This window comes from Dromiciops gliroides, chromosome 1, assembly GCF_019393635.1.
Source record: "Dromiciops gliroides isolate mDroGli1 chromosome 1, mDroGli1.pri, whole genome shotgun sequence".
NCBI lineage: Eukaryota > Metazoa > Chordata > Mammalia > Microbiotheria > Microbiotheriidae > Dromiciops > Dromiciops gliroides.
Window position 1 is genome coordinate 652,777,946 of NC_057861.1, and position 23,014 is coordinate 652,800,959.

Consider the following 23,014-nt stretch of genomic DNA (forward strand, 5'->3'; position numbering starts at 1 on the left):
GTCCATTTTATTCTCCCAGGTTTTCTCTAGGTTTTTTGTTTATTCTAATTGAACTTCTAGAATTAGTTTGGGAGAGGATTTGGGCTTTTAATGTGACTGAATTCACTTTTATCATTTTTTTGATTTTCCCTCCCTAACATTTGGCATTAGTAATGGGTAGATGGCTAGACTGTATGAAGAGGAGCATCCTAGTCCAATGCGACCTCAGCCAATTTTTATTAAGCTTTGAGATTTTGCTTGTTGGTTACGACTTTTAATGCTGCATTTTGCTATGGAGAGTCAAATTCCATTTTGTAATTAACAAAGTCAAATGTGTGATATAAATGTGTGCTCTACAGAGAATGATTTGTGAAAGCCTGTTTGTTCCCATCTTATATTTTCATCAAGGAAGCCCTTGATAAATATGTAGATCATTTTCATAAAAATGAGAAAGAAAAATAGAGATCAATAGTTTGATGTTCTTATAATTGTACTTAGGGGAAATAATATTATTTATTATTTTTCTAATCTTTTGGAATTCTTTTCTACCCTAATACATGTTTAAGGAAGGCAATCCAGTGATGCTTTCAAGATTGCATTTTCCAGCACAGTTATCTTCTTAGTGTACTATTCAGCACTGTGTTGCTTCTTACGTGTTATTTCAACTTTTGAAAAAATTTTTTTTAAATGTATGACAAGAAGTATGTATGAAGTGGAACTTCTGGGAGGGTGGAGCCAAGATGGCAGAGGAAAGACAATAACCACTCAGAACTTCCTGACATAATCCCCCGCCCCCCCCCCAAAAAAAAACCCCAACAACAACAACTCCAAACACAGCCAGAAAACAACTCCTGGAGCAACAGAACCCCAAAAAAGATGGTTGAGATTATATTCCAGCTAAATACACCTTGGAAGTTAGGCAGAAGGGGGAGCCATGCTGGAAGTGGAGTCCAGCCCCACAATTGTGCCAACACAGATACAGTGCCATGCAGGCTGCACTGGAGAAACTTACCTCTGAGCCTCTGAATCAGCTGCAGTGCAGGTGTCTTCTGGAACTAAGCTAATGGTCTGGTGAGAGGGCTGAATGGCTGGCCTGGGTAGGAGGTGGGGAGTCTAGGGGAGTCTACGGGAGTGTATGCAGGAGCTAAGGGAGGATTTGGATGTCCTAACCCATCAAGGAACCAGGAAGAAACCTTGAGTGGTGACAGCCCAGGTGGGGGAGGGGTGCAGGCTCATTGGAGCTAGCAACAACGGCACATAAACTTTTGCTGTCTGTTAGATTGGCAAGTTGGCCTAGTGTTTTCTATGGACCAGATAAAGGGCCAGGTGAGTGAAGCAACTGCCCCTCATTAAATCATAACACCTGGGATCTCCTGAAGCTTGGGACAGTGTATCCTGGAAGCAGGAACCCACATTAAGAAGGAGTTAAAAGTCAAGTAAAAGATGGGCAGGATGAGCAGGCAGAGAAAATTGCAAACCATAGAAAGCTTCTTTAGTGACAAGGAAGATCGAGGTTTATCCTCACGATAGGATAACAACATCAGGGCCCCTACATCTAAAGCTTCTAAGAAAAATATAAATTGGTCTCAGGCCATAGAAACACTCAAAAAGGACTTCAAAGATAAAGTCAGAGAGGTAGAGTTAAAAATGGAAAGAGAAATGAGGGTGATGCAGGAAAGACATGAGAAAAAAGTCAACATCTTGAAAAGCTAAATGAAAAAGCTCTCTGATGAAAATAATTGCCTAAGAATTAGGATGAACAAATGGAGCTAGTGACTTCATGAGAAATCAAGACACAATAAAGCAAATCCAAATGAATAAAAAAATAGAGGGCAATGTGAAATATCTTCTTGGAAAAACTGCTGACCTGGAAAATAGATCCAGGAGAGATAATTTGAAAATTATTGGACTACCTGAAAACCATGATCAAGGAAAGAGTTAGGCATCATCTTCCAGGAAATTGTCAGGGAAAATTGCCCTGATAGTTTAGAAGCAGAAGATAAAATAGAAATTGAACGAATCCACCCATCATCTCCTGAAAGAGATCCCAAAAGGAAAATTCCCAGGAATATTATAGCTAAATTCGAGAACTCCCAGGTCAAGGAGAAAATATTGTAAGCTTCCCAAAAGAAAGAATTAAAATTCTGTGGAGCCACAGTCAGGATAGCACAAGATCTAGCTGCTTTTACGTTAAAGGACCAGAGGGCATTGAATATGATATTCCAGAGGGCAAAAGAATTGGGATTACAACCAAGAATCACGTGTCTAGCAAAACTGAATATAATCTTTCAGAGGGAAAAAATGGGACTTCAGTGAAAAAGAGGACTTTCAGGTATTCATGATGAAAAGACCTGAACTGAATGGAAAATTTGACTTTCAAATACAAGGCCCTAGAGAACCATAAAAAGGTAAACAGGAAAAAGAAATTAAGAGGGATGTTAAAAGGTTAAACTATTTACATTCCTATATAGGAAGATGATACATCTAACTCATAAGAAATTTCTTAGTATTAGTACAGATGATAGAAATAAATTTAGACAGAGGGCACAGGTGGGAATTGATTATGAAGGGATGCTATCTGCAAAGTATTTATTTTTTGTTTTTCTCTTTTTGTGGGGCTTTTGGAGTTGGGTGACATGCCTGGGATTGGCCAGTGGGAGAGTGCCTCGTGTCTGAGGCCGGATTTGGGCTGGAGTCCTCCTGGGTCCAGGGTAGGTGCTTTGTCCACTGTGTCACCTAGCTGCCTCATGTGACATCTTTAGGGTAAAATTGAGGGGTGAGAGGAATGCACTGGTGGGGCCGAAGGGGAGAGTTAGAATGGGGTGAAATTCTACATGAAAGAAACAGGAAAGGGCTTATGGAGTGGAGGGGAGAGATGGGGAAGGAGCAGGGCAGTAAATGAACTTTACACTCATCAGAATAGGCTCAAAGACCTTAATCTCACCAGAATTGGCTCAAGGTGGGAATAGCATACACACACAATTAGGTGGAGTAATCTATCTAACCCTGCAGGAAAAAAGATGGGGAAGGGGATAAGGAGGAAGGGACAAAAAAAGGGAGGGCAGATTTTGGGGAGGGGGCAGTCAGAAGAAAATCCCTTTTGAGGAGGAATAGGGTGAAAGAAGATAGAAAATAGAGTAAATACCATAGGGAAGGGAATAGGATGGAGGGAAACAGTTAACAATAGTAATTGTAAAAAAGAGAAAAGGAAAAAAAATTGTACAAAAAATATAGCAACTCTTCATGGTAATTAAGAATTGGGGATTGACTGAACAGGCTGTGGTATATGATTTTTTTTTTTTTAGTGAGGCAGTTGGAGTTAAGTGACTCGCCCAGGGTCACACAGCTAGTGTCAAAATGTCTGAGGCCGGATTTGAACTCAGGTCCTTCTGAATCCAGGGCCGGTGCTTTATCCACTGCGCCACCTAGCTGCCCCCTGTGGTATATGATTTTAATGGAATATTATTGTGCTATAAGAAATGACAGGCAAGATGATTTCAGAAAAACCTGGATTCATATGAACTGATGGATAGTGAAGTGAGCAGAACCAGGAGGACATTGTTCACAGTGACAGCAGTATTGTTCTATGAGCAATTATAAATGACTTAACTACTCTCAGCAATAGAATGATCCAAGACAGTCCCAAAGGGCTAATGATGAAGCACACTATCCACATCCAGAGAAAGAACTGAAATTGATTGAACAAAGACTAAAAAAAAAAAGAGTACCTGTGGATTGTACATATATAACCTATATTAGATTGGTTGCTGGTTGCTGGTTGGGAGGAAAGGGAGGGAGGGAGAAAAAATTGGGAACTCTAAATCTTATAAAAATGAATGTCAAGACTTGAAAAGAAACAAACAAAAAAAGAAATGTATGACACATTATGACCTGAAGTATTAGCGTATAATTTTACTGAAGTTGTAAACATCAGGAAAAAGTACTGACAGATTTAGTCTGTTTCCCTGATTGTCTGTTTTCCTTCTGTCATTTTAATCCATTAATATTCTTGAAATGATATGGTTCAATTGAGTCTCATTTTATTGCCTTATTTTTACTTTACTGCTTTTCATTTTTTATGAGGCAGTACTACTCATGATCTCTAAACATTCTGCTCCATAGTTTTTTACAAATGAATTTGCATTCTTACTTGATCTTATCTTTGGCTGCTACATCTTTCTTCTTGTCAAAATTTAAGGTTTTTCATGAATGTTCAAATTGTGCAAGATTCAATGATATACAACCACAGATAAAAGACTATTCAATGACTTTTGACTTATTAATATCAAGTGGAAATAGAATAGGGAGATTCTCACAGGAGGTACTTGCCACTATCATGGAAAATGTCCAGTTGAATGAGGGATTCTTTTTATATGATAAGGCTCTCCAGATACTCCTCTTTGCAGATGATATTATGCTTGTTGCTACTGTATCTAAAATATTATAGGACCTTTTAAAATTAGATTATAGGATCATGGTATCATAGATTCTCAGGTTTACTCAAATTGTCTTCACTGGATAAAAAATGCCTTTTGTCCATCCTATACCATGTAGATAGATGTCTAGCTCATTGAATTAGTATGTCAATGCATATAGCTTGGACAGGTACTGAAGATGGACAGTAAGTTTGGCTCATACTAGAAAAGGAGTAAGAAAGCAAGCCAAATTACTTTTGGGAAATTGTGTACTTCTTCTCACAATGGCAAGCTGCTTCATGCTGTAAAGACCCATTTTTTAAGCATAAATGTTGTCCTAGTGATGCTCTATGGTACAAATCTTGGACCATTTTAATCCCCAGTGAAGGAAAGATATCAAAGACTAAAAGGACAGGGGAGAGACCCATACTAGGTGCAAGTAGGTCACAGTTTATTTTCAATAATATCCTACATGTGAGGAGTAGCTTAAGAGATATTATTGTAGAATTGTATTAGAAAAAGGGTATTGGTCATATGGTTAGAATAAGATGGACAGTACAAATGTTGCACTAACAACTGCTCAGTGTTCAAAGAAATAGAGGAAGGATTCCAGTCCTTTAGATCCTGTCAAGTATCCAAGTATCCATGAAAAAGAATTTCAGAGGAAAAGAAGGCATAGATGGCTTGTAATTTGCACCACTGGAAGGAATACTCACATCAGAGAGATCACTAAGACACTAACTGATAAATGAAAGTATATTGAGAATCTTGGTTCAATTTATTAGAGATCACAAACTCAGCTAGGATTACATAGTATTCAAAAGAAAAATATATTAAAATCTACGTTTGATAATATTTACTTCTTCAGGAATTCCTTGATTCTTAGGCCAAAAACTTCTGGGAAATGGGGGTAAATTGCAAATACTTCTTCTTCTTCCTCTTCCTCTTCTTCTTTTTCCTCTTCCTCCTCCTATGAGGATTAAGTGACTTGCTCAGGGTCACACAGCTAGTAAGTATCAAGTGTCTGAGGCTGGATTTGAACTCAGGTCCTCCTGAATCCAGGGCCAGTGCTTTATCCACTGCACCACGTAGCTGCCCCCTAAATTGCAAATAATCAAAAGATGGTCCTTATATTTCAGATTTCTTTTCATTTCAAATGATAAAAGTTTGGGAATTTATATGCTTTTGGCCCAGAAGAGGAATGATAAGATACTTGTTATAACAATTTCCTTTGTTTTTGGTGTACTGGGGAACTATGAATTCTATACCTTGTCCCCTTTCCTGCTTATTCCCTCTAATCACTTCCTGCCTGAGGCAGGTGACAATGGAACCAGAAGAAAGAATGAGTTGAGTGTTAGCTCATCTGGTATGGAGAAGCCTTATGGTCTCCTTTTTCTGTGTCAGCAAGGATTCAGTACCTACATGATTTGAAAATTTTAATATTTGTTTGTCCTAGCCTGAATGAAATATATTCTGCATAGGAAAGCCACTGCAGGAAGCAGAGTTACCATTGGAAGCAGGAATATTAAGTAGTGAGGGATGAGAGAATGAGAGACATGATCCAGAAAAAAATAGATTTATTTTCTTTTCAAAATAACAGTGGTTGAAGTTGGTATAGCACTTTCTTCACAATAACCTTGTGAGGTAGATAGTACAAATATTATTATTCTCATAAGTATTATTTATAGATAAGAAAACTGAGTCTCAGAGAGCTGGGACTTGAAGCTAGGTCTTCTGACTGTATCCAGTGATCTTTTCATTATGAACTGTACTGCTATGTGTATGTACACATCTAGAAAATTCATGTGTACTGTACAATTCCAGTATTCATCTTGATGTGGAGTCTTTTTATAGGCAAATTTAAAATCAAAGTCCATAAAGAGAAAGTTGATTGTTTCCCTTTTGTGTTATCACATATGTTTTTGTTGTTTTATGTGCTTGTATTTCTTAAAAGAAAGGATTTTAATTCAAAGATTTTAAGATCTTATGTTCAATAAGAGTTGAATAAATATATATTCTTTTGTCTTATGACATAGTGTATTCTCATTAATGCCTTTTCTTTTTGTAGAAATATCAAGAAATTGCTGAAAACAATGTGGAAAAGTCAGCCCTTATGGAAAAATCTAATGAACAGTTGATTCTTGAAAATTCACAGTTCAAAAATATGTTAGCTGAGACTCAAAAGGAACATACGTCCCTATTGGCAGCTTGTGCATTAATGTCTGGTGCTTTATATCCTTTATATAGTCGATCATGTGCCTTGTCATCACAAAGAGACTTTCTTCAGGATCAGGTTAACACGTACGACATACTTAAACAGGAAATTAGAACTCTGGTTCAGGCTTTGTCTGATGTAGAAGAAAAGAAGCAAAATGAAGCCAAGTTAAAGAAAAAACATTTCAAAGGATTGATATGTGTATTCCGGAAAGGCGTTATTGCTGTTTTGGCAGCAAAAAGACTTCAGATTCTTGGCCAAAAGTGTGGCTCTCTTTTTACATGGATGGAGAGTTTCAAAGAAGGCATAGGGATCTTAGTATGTACAGGAGAACCCAAAGAGAACCATAATTTGCCAAGTAAGATAACTAGTCTTTTCCCTTATGTATTTTACCTGTGACTAAAGGATAATCTAGGAATATTCCTGACAATTTTATGAAAACTATTTTAAATATACAGGAATAGAATAATATATATGCAATATGTATGTGTTTTTAAATAGACCTCAAACATTGCCTTTATATGAAGAGATAAAAATGTTGACCAAGTATTTGTCTCTTTGTAGTATGTTAAACATTTTATTATTTCTTTGATGAGTCCTGCTACATTTGAATCATGTTTTCACTGGAAAGTAAAGTGATGTAAAATTTGCAAAACTCTTCTTCATTTATGGTAATTACACAATTTACAAAGTAATCTCAGTGAATGAAGGAAATCTGAGAATCTGCCCAGTGTAAAATGTCATCTATGTAATTTATATATGAGTTTAATATGTGCTTATTAGAGTAAAAACTACTTGCAAAGCCAGCTTGACTTTCTCAGCTATCAATGTTTTGAAGGTATTTTTAGAGCAAAAATAAATAGCCCCTCCCTCCCAGCTTTTAAGATATCTCTTACAAAGCAACTGAAGTGCTAACTAAAGAATCTTTTCCCTTTTGTTCCATCTATACCTTTTGTGGCCTCATTTAATATATTGAAGGCATAACTAATATATACCAAAAGCATCTAATATTTTTTGGAAGAATCTTAAACACATAGAAAAATTATATGTATATTTTATTTTGATCTCTTTATAAAACATCTGTATATCTATTATATTTAAACATGAATTTTATCATATTTTGTGACATTTCACATCGAATTTCTTCTTACTCCAGGACATCGAACAGAGCAGATGCGTTGCCTTCAAGCAGTTAGTTGGCTTACTAGTTCTGAACTTCTTGCTGCAGTAATTAGTTCTATGGCTGAGTTACAGGAAGTGGTTTGTAAAACAGGTAATACGTTTTCATTTTCTAGAAAAATCTTTTTTTGAACGAAATGACCAGAAATTTTTTTTTTATTGCAAATTTCAATATACTCTTTTAGTTAGAAAATATTTAATGTATTTGTCATTCTCTAAATGTATAGGTATTTACCTAGGCATATATAAATTGACTGATAAACTATAAAATACCAAGTTGTTTCTCTTTATTTTTACAGGGAATTAAATATTAATTCAACTTAATTCAATTAAATATTTATTCAATTAAAATTGTCAATTTAATTATCTTATGTTTTCCTACAATACTTGGTTTTCATATTGGAAAATATAAAATTTAATTCTCCCATCAGCTTGCTTCTTATTTGTCCTTACATACATATGGTAGTATTTATTTTTATTATTCTTTCCTTTTCTACATTTCTGCTCATAGCTCTAATTTTTAGAAGAAGATGAATTTATCACTTAGCTACCCATCAATTAAAAAAAAAATTCACCAATGTGTTTTTTTCCACCAATGTGTTTTTACTTGCATTTATAGTTTAAGTAGAGTCAGTCAAAGTAGACTGCTGCTCATTTTCACTAAGTGCCAAATCAGCTCTAATCAGCAGTTCTCAAAGTTGTTTGCAGTTGTGTGTATAAAATAAATTCTAAGTCTAAAAATCTAGGTGGTAGATTAATTTTATTGATCTGATTATTGATTCTTAGTTATTTTAATTCCAGAAGTTTGTCTTTATCTTATTTTTTGGCTTACTTTATATTATTGTTTCTCTCCAAAAAGGAATTTGTTTATTTTCTTTTGTGTGTGTGTATTTACACACACACACACACACACATACACACACATACATACATACATACATACATACATACATACATATGTCTATCTCAATATTTTACTTAAGAACATTGAATATGACATTTTTGCTGGTTTCCTCATCTGCATAATCAACCATGACGTTGAATTTGCTCTTGGTTCTAATTTGGGAGTAAAATAGATTTATTACTTAGCAAGTAATTTTTATTAAGAAGTAGCATGTGGGTCCTTTTAAAGAGGCAATAATTATTGTATTATTTAATTTCTTTCTCAATATGTGTGCCATACAGCTACATAGGTAATAGATAGATTACATATATTTTATATTATGAATATATCATTCATATATTCATAATATATTTCTATATTATGCATACACACACCTATTGAAGGTATTCCAAAGTAATAGTTCTGAAATTGTTTTGAACAATGATATCCATGGAATGTGTGTATTGTGTACCACATCTGGTATTTTTAAGTAACAAAGTTCATTTGAATCTATACATTTCGGTATTCCTACTTAAAGACATAAGTTTTATTACTTTGTAACTATTCCCTCCATAAACACCTTGTCATGTGTTTCAAATGAGTATAGACTAGAGGTATCTCTACAAAAGGGCTAAAATTCTTTATTATGGCAGTGAGCTGGTTTTTTAATACTTGACTTGGTACTTGGTACTTGACTACTGCATGTTTTTCATTTTTCAATTTGTGATGTAAAAAAAAGTTGTAAACAATACAGCTTATGAAGGTGACACTCTCCACAAAGTAGACACTAAATTTATTGGTTCAAATTGAATTTTAAAAAATCATTGAAATATAGCTTAATAAGTTGACTTCTTAAAGAAAGGTATGCTATTTTGATGAAAGAAGCTATAAAATATTACATTTAAGCTATTTTATAGGTAAAGATATTCAAGATTTTAAAAAAAATACCCTAATTTAGAGGTATGTGTAACATATAGGTAGCTTTAATTTGTTTGAAGTCAATTTCTTCACACTAGGTAAAACTATGTAATAAACTAACTTCTATGTCAAAGAGGCTTGACTATAGTTATGGTAGCCCCAATAATAATATAATAGTAACTTGATTATATTTATTATTAATTTTCTCCTCATAAAAGCTTTATTTGGTCAAAGGAGATAATATTTGTGATAGAATTTGATCTTGTTAGAGAAATGTGTTGTATAAACACTAAACATTAATTATTATTATTATTGAACTCTCTCTCTACATACACACACACACACACACACACACACACACACACACATAATTGGAAGGGCATTTGAGGTGCTGAGCCTATTTAATCTTTGTATGTTTCCTTAGGAGTATATTTTGCTTTATGGGGTTTTTCTACTCCCATTTGCAGAGGATACTGACAGGAGGGTTTGCCAGAGATAATACATATGGAGAGATCCAGAATAAAGTTAGATTGACCTGGCTGTTTCCTTGAAATTAAAAGTCTAGTCTCAGGTATTCATACTGTGAAAAATGAGACAAAATGTATTTCCAGGATAATTTTAATAATTGATAGTCACATGTTCTAGAAAATCTCAGTATCTCAGACTAATAAAGTTTGAGGGGAATCACTCTGAACTAGAAGTTTCAAGGAAAATCACTTTTATTACTCAAATACACATGGAGTAACTTGAAGGAGGCTAGTAGAAGATAGTGATCCTTTAAGACTATAATGAATAGAAAAGGATAGTCTTCCGTCAGCACACTGATTATAAGTATAGGGTTAGAAGACATTTTGCCTGTTTATGAACTTAATTGCTGGGGTTTTGCCTCCACCCCCCACTATATCTTCACCCTTGCTGAATTCAGAGCATCTATTTGTTAATCCATATTTTATGAGTCAATAGCTACTCCTAATTTAAGTACTAATTCCTAATATTGAAGTAATTGAATTAAGTGGCAGATCTAGTATCTGAACACAGTTTTGTGGCTCTAGATTCATTACTCATTCCACTATGGTCTGTTCTATTTCATACCTGGCTTTATGTTTTCACAGAAGTACCTTTCAGAAGACAGTCAACAAGCATTTATTAAGTCTTCACTATTGTACTAGGCATTATGCTAAGTAGTGGAATCCAAATAAAGTCAGAAACAAGGTTCTATCCTAAAGTTCACATTCTTTTTTTAATAATAAACATTTTTATTTATAGTTTTGAGTTTCAAGTTTTATCCCTCCCTCCCCTCTCCCTTCCCTGAAGCAGTAAGCAGTCAGATATGGGTTATACATGTACAGTTATGTAAATCATTGCCATATTAGTCATTAATGAAAGAAAGTAAAAAATAGCATGCTTTAGTCTGTGTTCAATCAATATCAGTTCTTTCTTTGCAGGTGGATAGTATGTTTCATCAATAATCCTTTGGGATTATCTTGGATCATTGTATTGCTGAGAATGTTAAGTCATTCACAGTTTTTCATCAAACAATGTTCTCTTGGTTTTGCTCACTTCACTATACATTAGTTCATACAAGTCTTTCCAGGCCTTTCTGAAATCATCCTGCTTTTCATTTCACATAGCACAATAATATTCCATCACCATCAGCTTGTTTAGCCATTTCCCAATTGATGGGCGTTCCTTTGATTTCTAATTCTTAGCCACCACAAAAAGAGCTGCTGTAAAAATTTTTGTACAAATAGGTCCTTTTCTCTTTTGGGGGATTTTTTTTGGGATATAAACCCAGCAGTGGTATTGCTGGATCAAAGGGTATGCACAGTTCTGTAGCCCTTGGACATATTTCCAAATTGTTATCTAGAATGGTTGGATCTTTTCGCAACTCCACCAACAGTGGATTAGTGTCTCAGTTTTCCCACATCCCCTCCAACATCCAATATTTTCCTTTTTTGTTATATTTGCCTCTCCAATAGGTGTGAGGCGATACCTCAGAGTTGTTTTAATTTATATTTCTCTGATCAATAGTGATTTAGAGCATTTTTTTCATATGATTATAGATAGCTTTTATTTATTTGTCTGAAAACTGCCTGTTCAGATCCTTTGACCATTTATCAATTGGGAAATTACTTATGTTTTTATAAATATGTAAAGTTCACATTCTAATGAGTGAGGCAACATGCAAAAATTCTATATACAGGATATGTGCAGTGCAAATGGAAACTAACCTCAAAGGGTTATCTGGCAGGAAGGTTGTGAGTGAACTGGCAAAGCCATTCTGGGGAAGGTGGTATTTGAGCTGAATCTTGAAGGAAGCTAGGGATATCAGGAGGTGAATGTGAGGAGGGAGACCATTCCTGGCATGGGGGACAGCCAGAGAAAAGTCACTAATTTGGGAGATAGAGAGTCATACATGAGAAACATTAAAAAATTACACGGAGGGGATTAAAGTATAAGAAAAATGGAAAGTTAGGGAGGCGTTAGGTTGTGAAAGGCGTTAAAAGCTAAAAACAGCATTTTATATTGATTATAATAGACAGCCACTAGAGTTTACTGAGTTGTGTGGGAGGTGGGTGGGACGTGTATATGTATGTATGTGTCATAGTCAGACCTATATTTTAGGAAAATCACTTTCACAGTGAGTGGAGGATAGATTGGAGTAGGGAGAGACTTGAGACAGAAAGACCAACCAGAAGACTTTTGCAGTTAGTCTAAGCATAAGGTAATAAAGGCCTATGTCAGGATGGTGGCTGTGTAAGCAATAAAATGTTGAGTAGAGAAGAAAAGTGTTATGAAGGTAGAAATAATAGATTGGACATGTGCGGTGAGTCTAAGTGAAGAGTTGAGGATGACACAGAGTTTAAGAGGCTGAATGTCTAGGAGGTTGGTTGTGCACTATATAGCAATAGGGAGGATCTGAAGAGAATAATATTTTTTGGGAAAGATAAGGATGTATATTTTAGACAAATTGAATTTATGTTGTCTATAGGATATCCAATTTGATATGTCTAATGGGCAGTTGATTAAGCTATAATGGCTTAAATTGCACTAAGACTTTTGGGCTATTCTGTATATATCTGGGAATCATCTTCATAGTTTTTATAATTGAAATTATCAGGATGACGAAATCTCCCAGATAGAGAAGAGAAGAGGGCACAGGACAGAATCTTGGAGGATGATCACAGTCAGCATGCATGACCTCCATGAGGAAATCAGACAGTTAAGAGAAGAATCAGGAAAAAATAATGTCAAAATCTAGAAAGAACTATCAGGGAGAAGATTTTGATAATAATGTCAGAGTTGAATAGATGTTAAAAAGAATGAAGATAGTGAGATGGCCATTAAATTTGGCAACTAACAGATCATTTGTAACTTTGGAGAGTACTTTCAGTCTAATGATGAGGTTAGAAATCAGATTCCAAAGGGTTTAGAATCAAGTGAGAGGGAGGTAGAGATATCAAGTTGTTGGGATTTTGTTTTTGTTTTTGTTTTTTTTTTTGGGGGGGTAGGGCGGTGAGGGTTAAGTGACTTGCCCAGGGTCACACAGCTAGTGTCAGGTGTCTGAGGCTGGATTCGAACTCAGGTCCTCCTGAATCCAAGGTCAGTGCTTTATCCAGTGTGCCACCTAGCTGCCTGAGATAACAAGTTTTAATGGCTTCTTCAGGGAGTTTAGCTGAGAATAGGTGAGTCTTAGGTGATACAATCAGGTGACAGGTTTTGGGTTTTTTGTTGTTGTTGGTTTTTTTTTGGTTTGTTTGTTTTTTAAGAATCAGGGAGATGGACATGTTTATTAGCAGCCAGAAAGCAGTCAATAGATAGAAAGATTGGGGATTAGAAAGAGGTGGTGGAATGGGATCATGTACATGTAGAGGGGTTTTGTTTTGGCAAGGAGAGGGGTCATCACTTCAAGTGTGAGAGAAGTGAAAGAGGAGATATTAGAGGAAGATGTCTTGATAGGAGATGTAGTAGAGGGGAAGGAGCTTTCTGCAAATGGCCTGAATTATTTTGGTGAAGTATAAGGCTCTGGTCCTCAGCTGAGTAGGGTAGTTTTGAGGAATTGTCATTGTAGATTTGAGGAGGGATGAAAAGTTTTGAAATTACTGATATGCTGAGTGTGCTAATGAATCAAATGTGTAACAGGATTGTCTGGTTAGAGTAAAGTCCCAGTTGAGATTATATAACAAATTTGTAGTGAGCTTAGTCAGTACAGCTTTGTAATTAATTCTAGTTTCCTTCAGCAGCATTTGACTGGGAGGAAAGGTGGCAGATAATCCAAGATTGGAATTTTGTAATGCAAAATTTGCAAGAGGACAAGGGAACTATGTATTGGAGTGTAGAGTGCACGATAGAGTTTGGTTTCACCAAACTACAGAGATCAAGGATGGATGAGAGTGTAGCCAGTGCAGATGAGATGGCCTGGGAAAGAACTAACTGGCAAAGGGATTTGTAGTTAGAGGAAGAATGAAGATTAGGGTTAATTGTTATAAGACTGAAAGATGGAATGATGAAAGATTATTATCAGATAAAGGGATTTGAATAACAAGTCAAAACTATTTCTTGAAAGCAGAATGTCACACTAACTTGTGACTACTAGGTAAATCATTTGATGCTGGAAATGATAATTTTATTTTTAGACTTTAGGGATAGGACCTTAACTATTATGTGGTTCTGTCTATTTGTTAAATATGGATCAATTCCCCAGAGCAATTTATGAAGTTACCATGACTTCTAATGAGTTTGGATATTCAGTGGTGGAAGAATGAGTAACCATAGCTTACTATTCACTTGGTAGCCCTCTAAATTCAGGAATGAAGAATAAATACACGACAGCTGTCATTACTGCTGTGATGAATCATCTCTTGGTATAGGACAGAGACCCCAATTTCCAGGTTTTCTGTGTAAATACTGGACAGGTGGCAACCTTATTTGCTTTCATTAAAGTGTTTGCCCATTTGAGATAAATTACCTCTTCTTGGCATCCAAATGGTATGCCTGTGAAAGATCATTTACCTCAAACAGGGGAGCATGTTATTTCCACAGAAAGACTGTACCATTAATCATTATGGGAATCAACTAAAAAACTCTCCAGATAGATCTAAATATTTTATTTCTGTTGTTCTAGATTACATTTTATAAGATACTTGAAAGAAAAATTCCTGACTTTTTTTCGAAAAAAGATGTATTTTTTCCTTTTAGTTGTTGTTGTTTTGTGAGACAGTGAGGGTTAAATGACTTGCTCAGGGTCACACAACTAGTAAGTGTCAAGTGTCTAAGGCCGGATTTGAACTAAGGTCCTCTTGAATCCAGGGCCAGTGATTTATCCACTGCACCACCTAGCTGCCGCACCCCCCGATTTCTTTTTGAAACATTATAGAAATACTAGAATTAGAATATGAGGGAATTTAGGCACAGACTTCCTCTCTAATTGAATATGAGTTTAGGGAAAGATAACTGAATGGGCAATGGCAATAAGAGTTCTTTTATTACCTCACTTTGCCTTAAGTCTTTAAATATCATAACAGACTTTGTAATTAAAGCCTTTACATTTAAACTTAAATATTTAAAGCCTTTCAGTATAATCCAGGAAAATGATATAAGGATATCCAGAAACCAAAATTGAGAAACAGTGGTGGAAACATTTGGGTGAAGATCAGCAATAGGGGAAAACAGAAATGAACCTGTCATTACAGACCACCTGAACAGAAAGAAGAAATAGATGATAAGTTTGGAAAACAAATCATAAACATGGCAAAAAGGCAAGATACAGTAAGGAAGAGAGACTTCAGTGATCTTATAGACTTCTATCTGATCTGTGTCTTTCTCCGTCTCTGTCTCTTCTTTTTCTGGCCTCTCCTTGTTTCCCCAAAAGTTTTTATTTTCTCTCTCAAGGAAAATGACTTTTGCACTGGAAATGATAGGGCAAAAATAGGTCACAGGAGATTTTGTCCTAATGTTAAAGATTTCACATCCCCTGGACCATAAGAACTGTGTTGTCCTATGCTGAAAGACCTGGCCGATGTGGTTGCCATTGCCAGGAATCTTCCCCAGACTGTGGAGCTTAGAGAGGTCTTACAGTGTTACAGAAGGGCATGTGGAGTCCTAATGTCCCCAGAGGTGACGGGAATAAAATAGAATGTCAAGTAGAATGGCGTCTGTGTGATAGAATGTAAAAAACAATGGATTTGATATCAGTCCTGTGTTCATAGCCAGAGCTGCTCACTGTGACCTTGAATGTATCAGGGAAACTTCTCTGAGCTTCAGGACCTTTCACAACCCTTTGCAAAAGTCACACTTGCACAAATAGCTTACAAAAACATTGAGTGCTATGAAGATAACACACGAAGCGGGCAGGATGGAGAAGCCCAGAGGAATGCAGCTGGGTGGGAAGTGAAGAGAGCACTTGTCTCATAATGGAAATTTTGGAAGGAGCCATTGTATCAGCAGGAGGAGACCCAGGGGCAGAGGTTCCTGATGAGCTGTAAGTTCCATGGCTGAAGTGATCTTGCAGGATGAAGAAGTTCCTAGAGCATGATGAAGTCCAGAGGAATGCAGCCAGATAGTACAGAAAGAAAAAACTTCCTGGTCCATTCAGGTACCAGGATTGTCCAAATTATAAACAAAGGAACATAATGAAGTGCACATGTCTGAGTTAAGCAGTTATTTGTAAGAAGTCAAACTAGGTCAGTAAAGAGTAAAACATATGGTATAATGAATAAATGTATTTAGAAAAGAGCTTCACTCACATCCACATGAAGCAGGACAAGGGGAGGGGAATAAGGACTTTATTCTTCCACATTTTCCACAACACATTTGTTTTTACCAGTGTTCCAGCCAAGTGGGTGAACAGACATAATAAAAAGCAGTTTTATACTATGCCATTTGAGGACTTAATCTTTATGACCTAGGGGCAGAGGTTGTGGGGAGCCACATGTCCTTGGCCTCTGCTATTGCTACTACTATTAGTGAATGAAAACTCTCCTTTTCTCCTTATTTCTTTTTCTTGTTTTTTCCTTTGGACTTTCCAAATTCTGTCCCATGCCTACATATGTAATATTTACTTGCTACTTTGGGAGTTGACAAATACTCAAAATCCAAGAGATCTTATGCAAATCCAGGCAATTCCTTTTACCCATAAAGGAAGTGGAATCTGTCTTTCACTTCTAAGTGGACCATTAATACCACTATTGCATTAAAGCCATGGTTGGCAAACATCAAGAAAAGGATGTGGGGATTACAAAGGGTCAGCATTGCTTCAGCAAGAAATCCTGCTAGATCAACCATTTTTCTTTATTTTGAATGGATTACTAAACGAGTAAATTAGGGAAATACTAAAGATATTGTTTAACTCAATATTATCAAAGATTTTGATAAATAATTTCATACTATTGATTTGGAAAGGTTGAATGATATGTACTACATGATAATAAAATTAGATGGATTCAAAACTTGTAAGAATGGCTAGACCCAAAGAGAAGCTTTTAATGATCAATGTAAACTTGGCAGGAGTGCCTCACAATTTGTACTTAGTTCCATGCTATTTAACTTTTTATCAGTTATGTGGATGGTAGCCTACAAGGCTTTCCCATCAGATTTTGTAGATAACTTAAGATGGAATGAATATCTAACACATTGTGATTGAGTCAGATTCCAAACATTTCTTAGAAGTCTAGAGTTGGAATCAGTGGGGAAAAAAATGTGAAGGAAAGTGGCCTAGGCATACTAGATCTCAAACTGTATTATTAAGTAGCAATCATCAAAACAATCAGGAACTGGCTGAGAAATAGAGTGGTGGATCAGTGGAATAGATTAGGTACACAATACATTGTAGTAAATGACCATAGTATTTTAGTCTTTGATGAGCCCCAGAATTCAAGCTTTTGGGACAGAAACTGATTATTTGACAAAAACTTCTGAGAAAAATGGAAAACAATATGGCAGAACCAAGGTATAGACCAATATCTCACAGTGTATACAAAGATGAGGTCAAAATGGATACCTGATTGAGACATAATGTTAAAAGTTTCCTAGTGAAAATTATTTTAACAGTAAAGCTAGTAAATTACCATTAAATCAGGCCAACTAATTCCTCAGTAATTAGTGACAAAGGAGTGATTTACAGAGCTCATTTTTATGACAGAAAAGAGAAATAAAAATAGGAAACTTGTTTTGAATAGAATTCATTTGGACAATACAGGTCATCTGACTAGTCCACTTTTCCCTGGAAACTACTAGCTGTAAAAGTGAGATTACCCAAGAGTTTTTCCCCTATATGTGATGACTTTTGCAACTAGAAAGCTTACTGGGAAAGAGAAATTTGTGGTTTGTGGTTAGCAGTCATCACCCCCCCCCACCCCCAACATCTTTCAGCTGTTAACCTTTGAAGATTCCATTAGATTCAATTTTCTCCAGATATCTATTATATCTAACTTTTCTAACATTCTAGTCACCTCTTTAACTTCTTTCTTATTTATTTTGTGGTTAGATTTATCTAATTCTGAGAGGGGAAGGTTCAGATCCCCCAATAGTATAGTTTTGCTGTCTGTTTCCTCTTGTAACTCATTTAACTTCTCCCCTAAGAATTTGGATGCTATACCACTTGGTGCATACACGTTTAGTACTGATATTACTTCATTATCTATCATCCCTTTTAGCAAGCTGTAGTTTCCCTCCTTATCTCTTTTAATTAGATCTATTTTTGCTTCTTTGCTTTACCTGAGATAAGAATTGCTACCCCTGCTTTTTTTTTTTTTTAATTTTTTTAGTGAGGCAGTTGGGGTTAAGTGACTTGCCCAAGGTCACACAGCTAGTAAGTGTTAAGTGTCTGAGGTCGAATTTGAACTCAGGTCCTCCTGATTCCAGGGCTGGTGCTCTATCCACTGCGCCACCTAGCTGCCTCCCTGCTTTTTTTTTTACTTCAGCTGAAGCATAATATATTCTGCTCCAACCTTTTACCTTTACTCTGTGTGTATCTCTTTGCTTCAAATGTGTTTCTTGTAAACAACATATTGTAGGATTCTGATTTTTAATCCACTCTGCTATTGGCTTCCATTTTATGGGAGAGTTCATCCCATTCACATTCACAGTTAAGATTATTAACTGTTTATTTCCCATCATCCTCTTTTCCCCTTTGTATTTTGTATTTATCAGCTGCCTTTCCTTTTCTTGTCCCTTTTCCCCCCTGCTTCTGCCTTCCCTTCTATCAATACCACCCTTGTCCCCATTCCCCTTTTGTTTCCTTAAAGAGTAAGGTAAATTCCTTTATACAAATGGGAGTACATTTTTTCCCCTCCCTGAACCAAATCTGATGAGAAAGTAAGGTTGAAACAATGCTCACCCCTCCCTTCTTTCCCTCTATTGTAATGGGTTCTTTTTGTGCCTCTTCATATGATGCTTATTTATTTATTTATTTATTTTTTTAGTGAGGCAATTGGGGTTAAGTGACTTGCCCAGGGTCACACAGCTAGTAAGTGTTAAGTGTCTGAGGCCGGATTTGAACTCAGGTACTCCTGACTCCAGGGCCGGTGCTCTATCTACTGCACCACCTAGCTCCCCCATGATGCTTATTTTTTAAAGAATATTTTTACTTCACTTTTTTAGTTAGAGAGAGGTGAAGAGGGAGAGTGGAGGGGAACAATAGTTATAACCAAAAAAGGACCATTTAAACATGTTTTAAAATGCACTAGAAAGAACAGAAGGAATCACAGACAAGACACTTTTGATAGTAATGTGTAATTTGTTATGTATTTTATAAAACATTATCAAATGGAGATTCATGGTTTTATATAAAATCCTCTTCTTATTGTCTTTTGTTAACCATTAAAAGCCAACAGCTATTTATGAAGCAGTAACAGATAGACTGAACATTTGGGATACAAAGAAAGGCAAAAAGAGTTCTTGTACTCAAGGAGTACAAATTCTAATGGGGGAAACAACATTCAAAAAAGTGTGTGCATACGGGATACATACAGTGTCTTAGAGAGAAGTTTCTAACATTGAAGGAGGCAGGGAAAGTCTTCTTGTAGAGAGTGGGATTTTAGGTGAGATTTGAAAGAAACCAGGAAAAGCAGGAGTCAGAGATGAGGAGGGAGAGCAGTCCAGGTAGGAGGTAAAGCCATTGAAAATGCAGAGATGGCATGTCTTATGTGAGGGAAAACAAGGAAGCCAGTCTAGTATTCTAGGGAATGTGGAGAGGAGTATTGAATAAGATTGAACAGGTCAGAAGATGCCAGGTTATAAAGAACTTAATTGCCAAATAGAGGATTTTCTTTTCAAACTGCAGTTTGTTGGGAGTTGGGTGAAAATGACATGGTCATATCTGCAATTTAAGAACCTCACTTTAGCAGTGGAATGCAGGATGGGATGGAGTGGGGTGAGAAACTTGAGTCAGCGATGTTGATCAGAAGGCTGTTGCAACTTTCTAGGCTTGAACTGACAATGATCTACACCAGGATGTCAGATGGGAGAAGTGGGTATGTATGGGATCCTTCAAAGGCGGAATTGCTAGGACTTAGAAATAGATTGAATATAGGGATGTCTCCCTAGAATGACATTTAGCTTGTCAGGCTGGTTGACTGGGAAGATGGTGGTACTCTCTAAAATAAGAAGGATGCTTAGAAGAGAGAAGCGTTTTGGGGTAAAGGTAATGAGCTCATTTTTGGACATGTTGCTTTTAGTATGTGTATGAGTATCCAGGGTGCAGCTAGGTGGCGCAGTGGATAGAGCACTGGGCCTGGAGTCAGGAGGATCTGAGTTCAAATCCAGCCTCAAGACACTTACTGGTTGTGTGACCCTGAGCAATTTATGGAACCCTGTTTGCCTTAGTATTCTCATCTGTAAAATGAACTAGAGAAGGCAGTGGCCAACCACTCTGGCACCTTTGCCACAAAAACCCCAAATGCAGTCTCAAAGAGTCAGACAACTGCAAACAACTGAGCAACAACAATGAGTATCCAGTCTGAGATATCTAACAGGCAGTTGGGGATGTGTGACTGAAGGCTGGAAAAGAAGTCACATCTTAATAAATAGAAGACAACTAAATCTATGCATGCTCTTGAGATAACCAAGTGAAATAGTATAGGAGGAGAAGAGAGCCCAGGACAGATGTTCGAGGGTCATCCACGGTTAGTGGGCATGACATGAATGAAGATCCAGTATAGAAGACCAAGGAGTGGCCAAACAGATAGGAGGAGAACCAAGAGATAAGTGTCATTAAAATGGAAAGAAAAGGGAATTTCAAGGAAAAGAGGATGTTTGGCAGCATCAAAGATTGCAGAGAATCTAAGATTGCAGGAAACTAAGGACTGATGAAAAAAACCTTTAGATTTATTGATTAAGAGATGATCAGTAACTTTGCAGAGAGCAGTTTCATTTGAATGTCAGACTGCAGAGAGTCAAGAAGAGAGTGAGAGGAAAGGAAGTAGGTACACTGACTAGATGGATTTCTCAAAGAGTTTATACTTGAAAGGAAAAAGAGATATGGCTTATAGTAAACAGGGTTGGATGGATCAAGTGAGAATTTTTAAAGATGGGAGAAACATGGGTGTGTCTTTAGGCAGTAGGGAAGCAGCCAGGAAATGAGGAGAACTAGAAGATTTATGAGACGGGAAGAATGATAAAGGGGCAATCTGCTTGAGAATATGGGATGGAATGAAATCATGCATGTGGTATGGTTTGCTTTAGCAGTGAGGACTACATATTGTGAGATGAAGTTGGGAAGGAGGAGATAGGGCTGGAAGGCACCTGAATGATGGGAGGTGATGAGGAGGAAGGAAGTGGGAGGGAGCTCTTGGCCAGTGACCTCAATTTTTATTGTGAAATATTAGGCAGGATTTTCAGTGGAGAGGGTGCACCCAGGATGGCAGAGCAATAGGAGATTTGAGAGGACATTAAAAGATTTAGAAAAGCTGCTTTGGTGAATTGGATAGTAAATTGATCAGGAAGTTATAAAATTATTTTCCCCCCTGCATTTAGACCCTCAGGTCTAGTTGAAATTATGTAACATAAATCTGGAGTGGGCCCGGTCAGCCCAGTTTGATGATTTTCTTCACCTTTGTTTAGTAGCACTGAGGTGAAGGACCAGATGACAACCAGTGGCATAGGGCCATCAGCAGGAGTGAAGTGCTACTGAATTGGATGTTGGTAAGGCAGGGTAAACATAATTTCTCAATAATGGGAGTCTTTAGGGCAGAACAGGTAGGGTAGAATGGAAGCACTTGATTTATAGTCAAGAGGATTTCAGTTTAAAATTTGCCTAGGCTACTTATTACTTCTATGGCCTTAGACAAATTAATCCTGCTGGACTTTTTCCTTCATTAATACAATGAGAACTGAGGATAAGAGAATGTCTAAAATGTATTTATTTATTTATTGATTGATTGATTCATTTATTTCGATTCGATTTCTAAATCCCTGAGGTCAGGTACTGTATTACCTGAATTATCTACCTATAATAGCATCTACCACAAGGCCCTATTATGTAGTTAATAGGATGCTAGCCTTGGACTTCAGAAGATCTCACTTCAAATTCCACCTCTGATACTTTCTGAGACACATGTACCTGTTTCATAGTTCATCGTTAAATATTTGCAAAACATTACAGAATTCAACTGCTATATGAAAGAAGGGCATAGGCTATAAGTATCTCTTTTTGGGGGTCTCTACTTCATTATAAATCTAAAAACAAATAATATTTACACTGCCTATCTTATGTGTACATGTACATGGTTTTGTACATGAAAGTATCCCTTTAAGCCTAAAGGAATATACTTATTTAAGCTTTAGTCATTATTGGTAATACATTTGGAAATTTATCTTTAGGATTGTCTTTAGAAAAATGTATCAATATAATTCCAGTTGATCTTTAACAAAATACCGAGACATTTCTCTGACCCTTAATTGATTTCCATATTGAAATAATTATTTACTCTCTCAATTTTTTTGAGCTCTAGAGCTCAGATTTGTTCATTAAATTGTCTTCTCATTGATGTAGTTAGTAGAGTTACAAAATCATTAAAAAACATTTTGAGCTAGTATTTCCTTTAAAGGTGAACAAGGTTCAGCCGTCTCATATTAAAAAGAAAAAGATGCTGTTAGTAATTCCCAATGTGAAAGAAAGCCATCTTACTTAGTCTTGTGGAAAGAGCAGGGATTTGAAAATCAAACGAACTAGGTTTTGAATCTGGGCTTTTTACTTAAAAATTGTGTTATAGTAAGCAAATCACTTATCCTTTTTTAAGTTGCATTTTCCTGATTTGTAAAATGGAGATGATGATACTTGCCCATGCTACCTCAGAAATATTTTAAGGAAAATATTTTATTATTTCAGTTATTGTAAATTAGATTTGTTGTCATTGTTATTGTAATTATTATTACAGATGAGACAAATTAAAATCAGAAAAGTTATTTGACTTACTTAAAATAATA

General features: G+C 36.2%; 1 protein-coding gene across 2 annotated transcripts in view; it reads left to right on the top strand.

Moving 5' to 3' along the window:
- Positions 1–23,014, top strand: part of CCDC171 (coiled-coil domain containing 171) — a 437,148-nt gene that overhangs the window by 166,251 nt on the left and 247,883 nt on the right. For both annotated transcript variants that reach the window (XM_043977119.1, XM_043977120.1), the window contains exons 12-13: positions 6,463–6,967; positions 7,766–7,882. In XM_043977119.1, coding sequence (XP_043833054.1) covers positions 6,463–6,967; positions 7,766–7,882 — 622 coding nt within the window. The remainder of the gene's footprint in view (positions 1–6,462; positions 6,968–7,765; positions 7,883–23,014) is intronic.